Source organism: Photinus pyralis, unplaced genomic scaffold (assembly GCF_008802855.1).
Source record: "Photinus pyralis isolate 1611_PpyrPB1 unplaced genomic scaffold, Ppyr1.3 Ppyr1.4_LG2, whole genome shotgun sequence".
NCBI lineage: Eukaryota > Metazoa > Arthropoda > Insecta > Coleoptera > Lampyridae > Photinus > Photinus pyralis.
Genome location: NW_022170403.1, coordinates 7,714,305 through 7,727,068, shown reverse-complemented (window position 1 = coordinate 7,727,068; position 12,764 = coordinate 7,714,305). Strand labels below are relative to the sequence as shown.

The following is a 12,764-nucleotide window of genomic DNA, read 5'->3' as shown; positions in this document are numbered from 1 at the left end:
GTAAGAACATGGTCATTCCATTAAAAAAAAACTGAGTTTTTAGTCTTTGAAGTTTCATAAATTTGGATATCCATAGGGGCGGTCGTACGCAACTTAACTTTTTTTAAGTGCACTAAAAGAAAGCCCTATTCATTCTCTATGCACTGATAAAAATGGGTTGCCATGACTATAACCTTTTTCAAGTAATCAATTATCAAGGTCCCATCTGCATCCGCCATTTTTTTTCTTAAAGTCAAAATAACTTAAAAACCATAAATGGCAGATATCGACATATGGGTATCAAAAGAACTGAAATTTCACATAGAATCGAAAAATGCAAAAATAGGGGTTGCCATTTAAGATAACGAAGTTACTATCTACTTCCGGTGTTTCCGGAAGTGCGGCCATTTTGAAAATATTTTACATCGATTCAGCCTTCAGAGTAACTCCTAAGTACAAATTTTCAAAAACCTACCTATTTTACTTTCCCAGAAACTTTTAACTAAAGCTCCCAAAAAAACACCCTGTAGTGCGTTGTTCAAGTCACCCACCACCCGGTATAATATGCCTGCGATCCTGCACTCTGCTCCGAACAAAATTACCGAAAAAGTTCTTAAAATAGCAATTTTCCTATTTTAAAGATAGTTGCAAATCTTTTATCACAAGAAAACTTTAGTGCCATTGAAGGGACACCCCACATTTTACACAGAACTTAAATTCTCCGTGAACTAAGTATACGTCTCTACATAAGGATTTTTTTTGTATTCCTCAGTTTCAAAAGGAAAAATTTTCCATAGCTTTCTAATTATGTATGTTCCTGACCTTACGAATGCGGGAAAACCTAATTCGAAGTAGCCGGCAGAATACTCGAAACTGATCTAAGGAAATTCTTACCTCGGCCCAGGTTCGAACACCCGACCTCCGTCTGTATAAGCCCAACGCTCTACCTCTGAGCAAAGGAAACGACATAAGTTTTGCAGTGGGCGGCTACCTGCGAATGGTTTTATACTAGAAGACCTATACCTAGTTATAAGAATCAAATGATAACAAATCTTGATGCGAACAGTTTTAGAACGATTGCGGCGTTCTCCAAAACCGGCAAAGATCCTAATCTTTACAAGAAAAAATAGTTATATTTGTCAACTCCAACTTCCAAGAGCTATACCAGAGGCAGTAGGTTTTTGAGCCTATTTTTTGGAGAAATTTTCTAGTTCTTATTAGAGTTTGGGATACTCCTGAAAATATCAAATCTAAAGTGCAGTTTACTTTATGTGATTTTGCTTACGATTTCCCGTACGATGTTTCATACGATAATTCTTTCGAGTTTTGTTAGGAGGGGTTGCTTTGGTGGTTTTCTGTTTACATTATCGGGTTTGCTACCAACAGTTACGAATAAGTATAATGGGACCCGAAAACATTGCAACTCGCAAGAGAAATCCTAAGCAAAATCACATAACGTAAATTGCACTTAAATGTAAATGCCTAAAATTGTTTTGATAGGCAATTTTCGCGCCATCAGTTCGGAGAGGTGAGGTTAGGTTGGGTTAGGTGTGGGTACAAACCGAACAGGGGGTGAGAGAGTGAGTTTAGATATTGAACGGGATAAGTATTAATGTTCTCGAAATATCACCGACACGGTGTCTACTCCTACACGTAGATCGTTTCACGGGAGCGATAATCGCAATCGGCTCGGACCGTCGAAAAAAAAACGGCGCGGGGGATTTAGTTACCACGCCAAACGAGACGGCTGCCCCTCCTAACGGAATAAGGAAAATCAAAAGTCAACATGCGGATCAGGGGATGCAAGTATACGAGTAGGTTCTCTTTTTTCTTATCGCATCAAGTCGGTGGTTCTTAAAAGAACCGTTTTTTTTGTTTTCTGAAATATCGTCCGGGAAGACCTTTCCTCCTATTTAGGCGCGCTCGCCGCGAATGCGTCTCGCCAGTTGGATGTCCTTGGGCATGATGGTGACTCGTTTCGCGTGAATGGCGCAAAGGTTGTTGTCTTCGAAAAGACCCACCAAGTACGCCTCGCTCGCCTCCTGTAACGCCATCACCGCGGAACTCTGGAAACGAAGGTCGGTTTTGAAGTCCTGGGCGATCTCGCGCACCAATCTCTGGAAGGGGAGCTTGCGAATGAGCAACTCGGTGCTCTTCTGATAACGGCGAATTTCGCGTAGCGCCACCGTACCGGGACGGTACCTATGGGGCTTCTTGACGCCGCCCGTGGCGGTAGCGCTTTTGCGGGCGGCCTTGGTCGCCAACTGCTTACGGGGCGCCTTGCCGCCGGTGGACTTGCGAGCGGTCTGCTTTGTTCTGGCCATGGCCGATAATAATAGTACAGAAACGGCGAATGAAGGAAAGTAGTGCGACGCGACTAACGAAAGGCGGCTAGTGCACTGACGGGGGAAGCGTCGGTGCATCGGGCTGGGTTGTCACCCTGATTTCAGCGTGAGCCTGTTATTGGCTTTGGCTGTTGCAGCTGATTAATTCTTCACATTCTTTTCGTTAATTCAGGATGCTCCTGGGCCGCTTTTTGATGATTTGTTGAGTGCCGGCTATAGGGGCGACTGCTTGGATGTGGTCTACGTCGGAATTGTCAATGTCGCTGTACGTTTTTTTCCGCCAGCTGTCTCACGTGGTCTCTCAAGGTGGAGATGGCCAGGTCCGCCCTTAGCGTCTCGTTCCGCACGAACCAGGGTGCTTTGACTATAGTGCGCTGGGCCTTTGTCTGCGCCGTTTCTAGTTTCCTTACGTTCGTGTCCGATACGTACGTCATCCAGCCAGCGGATGCGTACGTTAGGATCGGCCTTATGTAACTTTTATACAGCATGATTTTGGTGTTCAGCGGTAACGCTTCTGCTGCCAGCAGCGGGTACAGGGCCATTCTGGCGTTGTGGCTCTTGTTGATGGTGGTTTCCACATGTTTGTTAAACGTTAGCCGCCTGTCCAGGGTTACGCCAAGATACGTGATGTGTGGCTGCCAGTCTACGTCGTGGCCGGAGATCCTGATCTTTGGTAGCCGGTTGTGAGGGCGATTTCCGAATATGATGGCTTGGGTCTTCTGTGGATTAAATTTGAGCCGCCAGCGGTCGGTCCACAGAAGCAATTCCCTGATCGCCGCCTGTATCTTCCGGATGGCCACCTCCCGTCCCCTGTGGTTGCCGTATATCAGGAGGTCGTCGGCGTAGAGTGCGTAGTTCACGTTAGGTGGCTTGGGCGCATCGTTTATGAATGTGTTAAAGAGGATGGGGGATAAACATCCTCCCTGCGGGACGCCAGCGTCTGCAGTTTTCCTTTGTGAGAGGTGGTCCTGCACTCTCACTCTGAATGTTCTGCCGTCGAGGTAGCTGTGCAGCAGTTGGATGGTTGCCGGTGGTATTTCCTGCGTTCGGTGTAGTTTGACCAGCAAACTCACCTTCCACACTTTGTCGAAAGCCCTTTCGTTGTCCAGCGAAAGGGCGACAGAAGTTTTTCCCCTGTTGGCGGCCTCGACGACTTGGTCTATCAGTTTTATAATTTGTAGCGTGGTTGAATGTCCGGGTCTGAATCCGAACTGCTCGTCGCGCATCGTGATCCTCGGGAGTAGTCTCGCCAGCAAGGCTCTCTCGAAGATTTTGGCCATGGTGGGAAGAAGTGATATTGGCCTGTAGCTGCTGGGATTGGTCAGGTTTTTCCCGGGTTTCGGCAGCATGATTATAACGGACTCCTTCCACGACTCCGGAAAGTGTTTGAGGTACAGGATGGCGTTATATATTCTTGTGAGGTAGGCCAGCGCCGTCCTCGTTATGTTTTGAAGAGCGCGGTACGAGATTTGGTCATGCCCTGGAGCCCGTCTGGGGTGTTGTTGTAAGATTATCCGCTTAATTTCTTTGGGGGACATGTAGTTTAGCTCGTTCGGGTCTGGGATCTCTAGTATCTGTCGCATTTCATCCTCTACTTGACGGTTGTGTTCCTCGTCGACGGCTGGGTATGGTGTAAACACCTGTTGTAGCGTTGAGGCGAAGACTTCTGCTTTTTCAGCGGCGTCGTATTTGTCCCCGTCGGGAGTCTTCAGGGGGTAGGCGGGTGCTTTTTTCTTTGTGAGAACTTTGCCGATTTTAAAGACGTGGCCTGTTTTTTCTAGGGTTCTGTCGATGTGAGCTGCCCACTCTTCATTGTTGTGCCGCCGAAGTGCCTCCTTTAAGGCGGCCTGTTTGGCGTTCACTTGGCGTTTGACAGCAGGGTCCCTGGTAATTTGCCAGAGCCTTACCAGGCGTCTTTTCTCCCTGATCTCGTTTCTCAGGTATTGCGGCGTTCTTTTGCCTTGTTTGAACGGCTTCGTTTTTGTGTTGTCATTGAGCGCTGTTTGAAGAGCCTCCGTCAGCGTTCGCACGCCTTCTTCTAGCTCTTCTGGGTTTCTAATCGTGGGGTTGCCTGTGGTGATGGTACGCTGGAGCTGTTCGTTGTACTTTTTCCAGTTCGTCGTGGTTTTCTTATTGATTCGTGCTGCACTCGCCGGGTTTGCGTGTACCGTCATGATGATTGGCAGATGGTCGGAGGCTCCACTGTATATTGCTTAGATTTCGTATGGAAACGGTAGGGCTTGTAGCACCGTGACGTCTATTATGTCGGGTTCGTGGTCAGGGTTGTAGGGGATGTGCGTGGGGTTGTTCGGGCCCACTACTTCGAACGTTCTTTGTTGCGAGTGCAGTTGGAGTGTGTTGCCGGCTGGGTTGGTGGATCTGGAGCCCCAGTGCGGGTGTTTGGCGTTCAGATCGCCTGCCATTATTGTGGGGTCTTTTAGTGACAGGATGTCGTCGATGTCTTCCATCCTGAGCGGAACCCTGGGGCTTCTGTATACTGCGACGATATTGGAAGGTACGCCCCCGATTTTAACTTCCACCCCCGTGGCTTCCATGTTGTTGTTAGGAAGGTTCACGGTTTGATGCACCACTCGCTTGTGTACCATTATCGCCGTACCGCCTCTTGCTGGAGCTCCATTTGTCAACGGCCGGTCTGTTCTGTATACCGTGTAGTTTGGCATACTGAACATCGTGTGGCTGGCGAGGTGGGTTTCGCCAATCATGGCTACGTCCACATTGTTGTCAGACAGGATATGTTGGAGGACGATTTTCTTGTCTCTGACGCCGTTGACGTTCCACTGCAGGATGGTGATTTTTGTCGGGTGTTGGTGACGTTATCCATGACACGGGCGGCAAATGTCGGTAATAGCTATATAGTATTAGCGAGATGGATAGTTCGTCCGCTACGTATGCTTGTAGTAGCTTCGTTACCCATAACTGTATCAGGTCGGTGTGGACCTCGTACCCGAGGAGCTTGATGGTCTGGGCCGGCTGCTCTCTGGCGAAACTGGAGGCGGGTGCCGGACTGTCGGTTCGTTGATGTGTTCCCGCAGGGAAAGTTACGGTTGGTGTTTTTGGTTTCGGGACCGTACCGGTTTTGCCGCTGGTTTGCGGATGTGTTCTCGTGCGGTTGCAGTGGCGGGTCTTGCGGTTTCCCCGGTGACGGTTTCGTTTAGTTGTAAGACTGTGTCCTGTGGTTTGACACCGTTATGCTTCCTGGTGGCGTTTCTCCTCTTCTTGCGAGTGGTGGCCTTCTCCCATCTTTCGTCTTCAGAGGAGGATGCGGTGTCACTTGTCGGAGCCGGTGGTTGGGGCCGAAAGCTCGTTGCGGGGGTTGCAAGTAGAGGGACGTGCGTTCGTTCGTGTACACGCTGTTTTTTGTTCAGCTCGGCGGCGTATGCTGGACACCCTCTGTAGTTGGCCGGATGTTCCCCGGTGCAGTTGGCACAGGTAGGCTTGTCTTCCCGCGGCTTGGGGCAGTCTGCGGCTTTGTGCGGTCTTGCACAGCGGACGCATCGGGGCGAGTACCCGCAGTTAACGCTTGAGTGCCCGAAACGCTGACACGCGAAGCACTGCGGGATTTCCCTCTGGGGTCTGAAGGCTTCAATTTTGACGCCGTAACAGTACAGCATGTTGGTTATGCTGTATATTGCACTGGCGCCGGGCAGGTTCTTGATGGTGGCAAGGAACACGTTGCTGTCTTCGCGACCGCTTGCCTGAAGCTTCCTCACGTACGAGGGCTGGAAACCTCGGCTCTTCAACTCTTCGGCGATTTCTTCGGGGCTGAGGCAGGAAGCGAGTCCCTTTATCGCCACCTTGATCTCACGTTCGGTGGAAAGGGTGAACGTGTGGAACTCGATCGCGTTCCGACGTAGGTAGTCTTGAACCATGCGAAATTGGTTGGCGCTTTCCGCGTGGATTCTGGCGCCCTTGCCTGCAGCTCGGATGTTTACTGGCTTACCGGCAATTGCTTCCAGTCCTCTCGCATGGGCCACGAAGTTGTCCAGGCTAGGAATGAAGACTGGTGGTATTCTTGGTTGGTTGGTGGCGGTGCTGGTTGTTGTGTTGGTAGGTGCGTGGGTTGACGGCGCGGGGTCGGTACGGCGGGTGTTGGCGTTTTTGGCGCTTGCGGCACCTGCGTAGCTTGCCGGTCCAGCGCAGTCCGTTTCCGAGGGGTTTGACTCGGATTCCGTGCGGTGGGTTTCTTTTTGTCGTTTGCTCCGCTTGATCGCGGGGGTAGCAGGTGGTGGTGGTGGTGGTATTTCCGCCAGATCCATCGCGACGGCATTGTCCTCGTCCGGAAGTGGCGCGGCTGCTAGCGTGGTAGGTGTTGGCGGTGAGGTGGATGCTGGTGGTATGGTGGAGGCTCGTGGCGCGGTGGGTGTTGATGGCGTGGTGGATGCTGGTTTCATGGTGGATGCTGGTATCGTCGCGTTGGTGCGGTACGGGTTGTTGCTGTTCATGGTGGCTGCTGGCGTCGGAGAGTTGTTCGCGACGGTTGCCCTGTTGGGCACTGCTCTGAGAAGAGCACCTTATCCGCTGACGTCTTTCTCTCTTCTGCTTGCGGTTGAGAGCGGGCTGCTTCCTGAAGTGGCGATCCGCTCCGAGTGGTATCGGAACGGCACGACTGGTTTCGGCTGCTTACTCTTGACGTTGGACTCTGAAGAGCGCTGGTGATGGTTACACGACCGGTGTCTGCAGAGAACTCTCGGGGGGGGGGGGGGGAAGCGATTTTCGCTCGGCATTTTATGACCGCGCCACGCATCGCGATTGGCGAACGCAAAGTTCGAGGGGACGGGCCGACTTTTAGAGCATAAAAGCAATCGTCGCGGCTGCGGGGCGGGTAGTGATCGCTTCGCATTCGTGTAGGGAGGACGACATATCGCCCTATACATTTTCAATATATTTGCCTTTCAATCGATAATCGCAATATTCAATAATGACCGGACGCGGCAAGGGTGGTAAAGGTCTCGGCAAGGGAGGCGCAAAACGTCATCGCAAGGTGCTCCGCGATAACATTCAGGGAATAACGAAACCCGCCATCCGACGTCTGGCTCGACGAGGAGGGGTCAAGCGCATCTCCGGTCTGATTTACGAAGAGACGCGAGGAGTTCTCAAGGTCTTCCTGGAGAACGTCATTCGCGACGCGGTCACCTACACGGAGCACGCCAAGCGGAAGACCGTCACCGCAATGGACGTCGTATACGCGTTGAAGAGACAGGGTCGCACGCTATACGGCTTCGGCGGTTAAATTCGACCATCCCAGAGCGGACGTGGTGGGACATTCGCAAAAAAAAAAAACGGTTCTTTTCAGAACCACCAAAAGATTTTACATGAGAAAATTTGAGAAGGAGGCGTAACGGAAATAATATTAATTTATCTCGCGACCCCAATCCTCGGCGTGTCAGAGATAAGTCTCGACGTTTAATAAGGGCGAGTGTCGGTGACAAACTCCCCATTTGAGACGCTGCGCTATTCAGTATATTCCATTAAACCGGAAATTACCATATTTATTTCGTTTGTTCAATAAACGATAACGCGAGAAACAGAAAAGTTAACCGGCGAAATAGGTAATCGCAGATGCGAGTTACATAAGCAAAAACGTGTTCTCTCTCTCTCTCGTACACAAGCCACCATTAAAGAGTCGGATGATTATAGATAACATTTTATGTTTTTATCGCATTTCTTTTTGTTCCTATTTTGAATTCAAAGTGGTGGCCCTGAGAAGGGCCGATTGATTTTTACGGGGTCGTCGAACTTCTTACGCCTTTTTTTCCGTCTTCTTTGGCAAGAGGACGGCCTGAATGTTCGGGAGAACGCCACCCTGGGCGATGGTGACGCCCGAGAGGAGCTTGTTTAATTCCTCGTCGTTTCTGATCGCGAGTTGCAGATGGCGCGGTATGATACGCGTCTTTTTGTTATCTCTAGCGGCGTTGCCGGCCAATTCGAGAACTTCGGCGGCCAGGAACTCCATGACGGCGGCGAGGTAGACGGGAGCGCCGGCACCGACTCGCTCCGCGTAGTTTCCCTTCCTCAGCAGTCTGTGAATTCTCCCGACGGGGAATTGAAGTCCCGCCCTGCTCGATCTAGACTTCGCCTTTCCCTTAACTTTACCGCCCTTGCCGCGACCGGACATTGTGAAATGTTATCAAGTAAAAACGAAATAGATTACGCGAGTGAATATGTCAACGTATCGAGTAACGCTCGCTTGCGATCGTCGATGTGAACTGCCGGCGTAAATTGTGCCGCGAGCGCTTATGTAGGCAATTTTATCGTCCAATGGGATGAGCGGGGCGTGCTTTAGAGTACTGCGCGAAGCCGTTAAGTAGGTAAGCGGTATCTTCGCATCGATCAGTTTTCGCCTAGCGCCGGTGGGGTACGGTTGAAATTTTAACTCTTTTACATCGCGCAATTTGCAAAATATGCCACCGAAAACTAGCGGAAAGGCCGCCAAGAAGGCGGGAAAGGCCCAGAAGAACATTTCGAAGTCCGATAAGAAGAAAAAGCGAAGGAGGAAGGAGAGCTACGCCATCTACATCTACAAGGTCCTGAAGCAGGTGCATCCCGATACCGGTATCAGCAGTAAGGCGATGAGCATCATGAACAGCTTCGTCAACGATATTTTCGAGCGTATCGCGGCGGAGGCCTCCCGTCTCGCGCATTACAACAAGCGTTCGACGATAACGAGTCGGGAAATTCAGACCGCCGTCAGACTCCTATTGCCCGGCGAGCTCGCCAAGCACGCTGTCAGCGAAGGCACCAAGGCGGTGACCAAGTACACGAGCTCCAAGTAAGAGGCCGCCTTTGTCGTTTGCTGGAACAAAAAAAAAACGGTTCTTTTCAGAACCACGACTCCATTTTCACGAGAGGAAATAAAGAATTTTGGTGCGAGTTTAAGAACTATAGGTATATATTTTTGGGGGTATGTCGGCAACTCATTTTTGATCGCATAGTAGTAATTTAGGTTGTTTACATTTTTACTAATCGGAACAGCGGGTAACCGGAAATGCTCCTATGGTTTTTGTTCCATTAGTTGATGAGGTGCTAGCTAGCTCCGAATTTTCCCGTCTCTAACTAGGTAGACCTGCGGTTTGTTTATCTTGTACGTAATTTCAATTTTGACTTTGTACGGCCGCCGGTTACCCAATACGGATGTTTAAACGCTTACGGAAGATCCGGCCTTATCGATAATACCGTTTTAATATCATTGATGGTCAAAGAACGGTTAACCGTACATTATGCGCGCGTGTGGGGCGTAAGTTTAAAAATAAAGGTATCGGTGATTAAAATGCCAAAGTAATGGATTACATTTATAATCGGTAATCGAATACAAATTTTCTGAAGCAATTATATATACACTTGAAATCAGGAGTCTGCGGCCCTGCGTCATTGATTTGTGAATCAATTTTGGACATATGCAGACATACGTTAAAACACTGTAACCAGCTATCAAGTGTGCGAAATCGATAAAAAAGCGTGTCTGAAATTGATTCACAAATCAATGACGCAGGGCCACAGACTCCTGATTACGACTGTACCTAAGTTACCGTCGTTGGATATGCACTTTTACGACAATGCGTGTTATTTGTAATCGGCATTCCATTACTTTTTTTTTTAATCATCCGAGCCGTGCATAACAACCTCCGAATCGGCGGCGCAGTAGCGTTCTGCCTAGTGGACCCTTCGAGCGGAGGAAAGGGGGGGCGATTGCCTAACAACCGATTAAATCAATTTTCGTTTGTTGTCGCGAAATTTGCGAAATAATAAACGAGGGGAACATTTTTAAGTTCGGCGTTGGCAGATCGAGTGACCCGTTCATCGCAAATTGTACGAAACGGAAAGCCCTCCTAATGCTTTTGCGGCGCTATTTTCCTTCGGTAATCCACAGAACGTAGAGAAAGTGCAGAGATGGATTTTATCGTTTTTTGCTCGCCGTTTGTTTCACATATTATAGAGAGGAGCCGCAAGCAAACGGAAATATCAATTTCATTTCCGGAGGTTGTATAATTCAAAAGCTGCTGCAGAGTCGGCATCGCGCTTCCGCTTACATCTACCTCTCGCTCTCGTCAATGGTGATTAATACGACTCGCGAAGTCGCGACACCTAGCTGTGCGCCTTTCCGTGTTGAAAGATGGGCGCCGATAATATCTTTGTTCGAATTGAGTTTTATTTATCATATTTAATAACGTCCATTAGGAAATCGGACCCGGAAGTTGAGAGCAATCGCTTTCGCGACACGCTTACGATACGCTTTCTTATCTGAGAAAAATGAGAGACTTGCAGAATTGCACATCTACGCGATAACGTGGACCCAAGGCCGGGCGGGCGCCAACGTTCGCGTCTCCGATTGCAAGGACGTGTCGTTAATCGGGAGGAAAATTGGCGATCCGCACTTTCCGATTCGCAATAAGCGGGTTTATCAATCCGGAGGCGATACGAAAAGGTGGCGCTTCGGCTTATCGCCTTTAAGACATCCGAACCTTAATGCTACCATCTAATTTCTGGGTAAGTGGCCGATTTGACTGTCACCGCTCGACCGTCCTAAATCGGAGAAGGCAAATTGAAGCGTCGGGATGTGTTCGTTTCGGCAACGCGGGTATCCGTTAGTTAATATCGTCGGAATGAGAGATCGCGAATTTTCTTCCTCGTCCGATTACGGCGGCCGAAGGTCGTCCCGCGTGCCGTACCATTTTCGTTTCTTCGACGACGTGGAATATCGGGAAGACTACCTTTACGCGAAGTTGTTACGGGAGGCGCATCGTCGCGCCACCGTGCAGTGCGAACGTCGGCGAGCGGTGCGATTACGACGAGGGACCTACGGGACCTTCGTCGTTTCGTCTAGATAGATCTGGGCGTCGGAGGGAAGCGTACTTCTAGGACGCCCGGTTTTCGCCGGCGTCTCGACGACTCGGCGAAGGTAGGTCGGCGCTTTTTCGACTCGCCGCCTTCGTCGCTTAAGGCGCGCGCCGGAGGCGCGGGCCGCCCGGCAGCGCGTCGCGAATCGAGGGGTCGAGAGATCGGTCCTTCGGCAGGTGCGACGCGGCGGGCGGACGTCGAAACGGCGGTCGGTACGGCGTCGCGGTCGTCGAAACGGAAGCATCTCGAGCAAGAGAACCGTTGAAGGAGAAGACAGACCGCGCGCCGCGGTTCGCGGGAATTCCGTAAGCGGTCCGAGCGCTTCGAGGGGGTTACCGAGATTCGAACGCGGCTCTCATACAAACGCACGTTCTAACTCGGCGCGGTATCCTCGGCGACGTTTTATCATCTATTATAACATTTCACGATCTTATCAACCCCGACGAGCGTAATCATGGCAGACACGGCGGTCGCGAATCAGACGTCCGAAGCGTCTACCGGCGGCGGGGGAGCCTCTCCTCCCGCCGCCGCCAAGAAGGCTCTCGCGAGCTCCTCGCAGCAGCAGAAGAAGGGAACAAAGGGGGGCGCCCGCTCTAAGCCGTCCCATCCTCCGACGGCCGACATGGTCAACGGGGCGATCAAGAGTCTCAAGGAGCGCGGCGGATCGTCGCTTCAGGCGATCAAGAAGTACCTCGTGACGACGTACAAGATCGACGCCGAAAAGATGGCGCCGTTCATTAAGAAGTACATCAAGGGAGCGGTCGCCTCCGGCGCCCTAATCCAGACGAAGGGCAAAGGCGCGTCGGGATCCTTCAAGTTGGCGGCCGACGCGGCATCTCCCTCTTCCGGCGGTTCGGCGGCAAAGGGAAAGAAGAAGAAGGTCGCGGCGGCGGCGGCCTCCACGCGACGCCAGAAGGCCGCCTCTCCCGCGAAGAAGGCGTCCCCCGCGGCGTCGGTAAAGAAACAGTCGTCGAAGTCGTCCCCGAAGAAAAAGAAGGCGCCGGCGACCGCATCTCCCCAGAGGAAGGTGGCAAAGGCGGCGGCCGCGAAGAAGAGGGCCGGCGCGTCGGCGTCTTCCGCTCCGGAAACGCAGGCGGCGGCCTCCTCTCCGTCGAAGCCGAAATCTCCCTCGAAGGCGAAAAAGACGACGAAGGTGCCCACGAAAAAGCCGAAGGCCCCCAAACCGAAGAAGGCGAAGCAGACGAAGAAACCGGCGACCGGCTCGCCCAAGAAGAAATAATTTCGCGGCGAGGAGACGACATCCCTCTTCTCTCGAACATAAATAAATGGCCCTTTTCAGGGCCACAATAAGACATTTACACGAAAGAAAGTACCGTTCTAGGGCTAAACTAACTAACGAACAATTCGCGCGATCAGTTCGGAGAGGTGAGGTTAGGTTGGGTTAGGTGTGGGTACAAACCGAACAGGGGGTGAGAGAGTGAGTTTAGATATTGAACGGGATAAGTATTAATGTTCTCGAAATATCACCGACACGGTGTCTACTCCTCCACACGTAGATCGTTTCACGGGAGCGATAATCGCAATCGGCTCGGACCGTCGAAAAAAAAAACGGCGCGGGGGATT

General features: G+C 51.0%; 5 protein-coding genes across 5 annotated transcripts; 3 read left to right on the top strand and 2 right to left on the bottom strand.

Moving 5' to 3' along the window:
* Positions 1–1,827: 1,827 nt before the first annotated feature.
* Positions 1,828–2,402, bottom strand: LOC116162832 (histone H3-like). Its single transcript, XM_031476557.1, has one exon. It carries the CDS (start codon positions 2,400–2,402, stop codon positions 1,893–1,895), a length of 510 nt encoding a protein of 169 aa, XP_031332417.1. The 3' UTR covers positions 1,828–1,892.
* Positions 2,403–7,128: 4,726 nt separating this feature from the next.
* Positions 7,129–7,643, top strand: LOC116162842 (histone H4). Its single transcript, XM_031476567.1, has one exon. It carries the CDS (start codon positions 7,264–7,266, stop codon positions 7,573–7,575), a length of 312 nt encoding a protein of 103 aa, XP_031332427.1. The 5' UTR covers positions 7,129–7,263; the 3' UTR covers positions 7,576–7,643.
* Positions 7,644–8,039: 396 nt separating this feature from the next.
* Positions 8,040–8,623, bottom strand: LOC116162835 (histone H2A-like). Its single transcript, XM_031476560.1, has one exon. It carries the CDS (start codon positions 8,458–8,460, stop codon positions 8,086–8,088), a length of 375 nt encoding a protein of 124 aa, XP_031332420.1. The 5' UTR covers positions 8,461–8,623; the 3' UTR covers positions 8,040–8,085.
* Positions 8,624–8,660: 37 nt separating this feature from the next.
* Positions 8,661–9,173, top strand: LOC116162839 (histone H2B). Its single transcript, XM_031476563.1, has one exon. The coding sequence runs from the start codon at positions 8,747–8,749 to the stop codon at positions 9,116–9,118; it is 372 nt and encodes a 123-aa protein (XP_031332423.1). The 5' UTR covers positions 8,661–8,746; the 3' UTR covers positions 9,119–9,173.
* A 2,377-nt stretch (positions 9,174–11,550) lies between these two features.
* On the top strand, positions 11,551–12,495 carry LOC116162828 (late histone H1-like). The gene has a single exon (XM_031476551.1). The coding sequence runs from the start codon at positions 11,635–11,637 to the stop codon at positions 12,418–12,420; it is 786 nt and encodes a 261-aa protein (XP_031332411.1). The 5' UTR covers positions 11,551–11,634; the 3' UTR covers positions 12,421–12,495.
* The last annotated feature ends 269 nt before the right edge of the window (positions 12,496–12,764 follow it).

Coding starts and splice junctions, on each gene's coding strand:
- LOC116162832 (XM_031476557.1), bottom strand. CDS start 2,402: ATGCACCGACGCTTCCCCCGTCAGTGCACTAGCCGCCTTTCGTTAGTC.
- LOC116162842 (XM_031476567.1), top strand. CDS start 7,264: ATGACCGGACGCGGCAAGGGTGGTAAAGGTCTCGGCAAGGGAGGCGCA.
- LOC116162835 (XM_031476560.1), bottom strand. CDS start 8,460: ATGTCCGGTCGCGGCAAGGGCGGTAAAGTTAAGGGAAAGGCGAAGTCT.
- LOC116162839 (XM_031476563.1), top strand. CDS start 8,747: ATGCCACCGAAAACTAGCGGAAAGGCCGCCAAGAAGGCGGGAAAGGCC.
- LOC116162828 (XM_031476551.1), top strand. CDS start 11,635: ATGGCAGACACGGCGGTCGCGAATCAGACGTCCGAAGCGTCTACCGGC.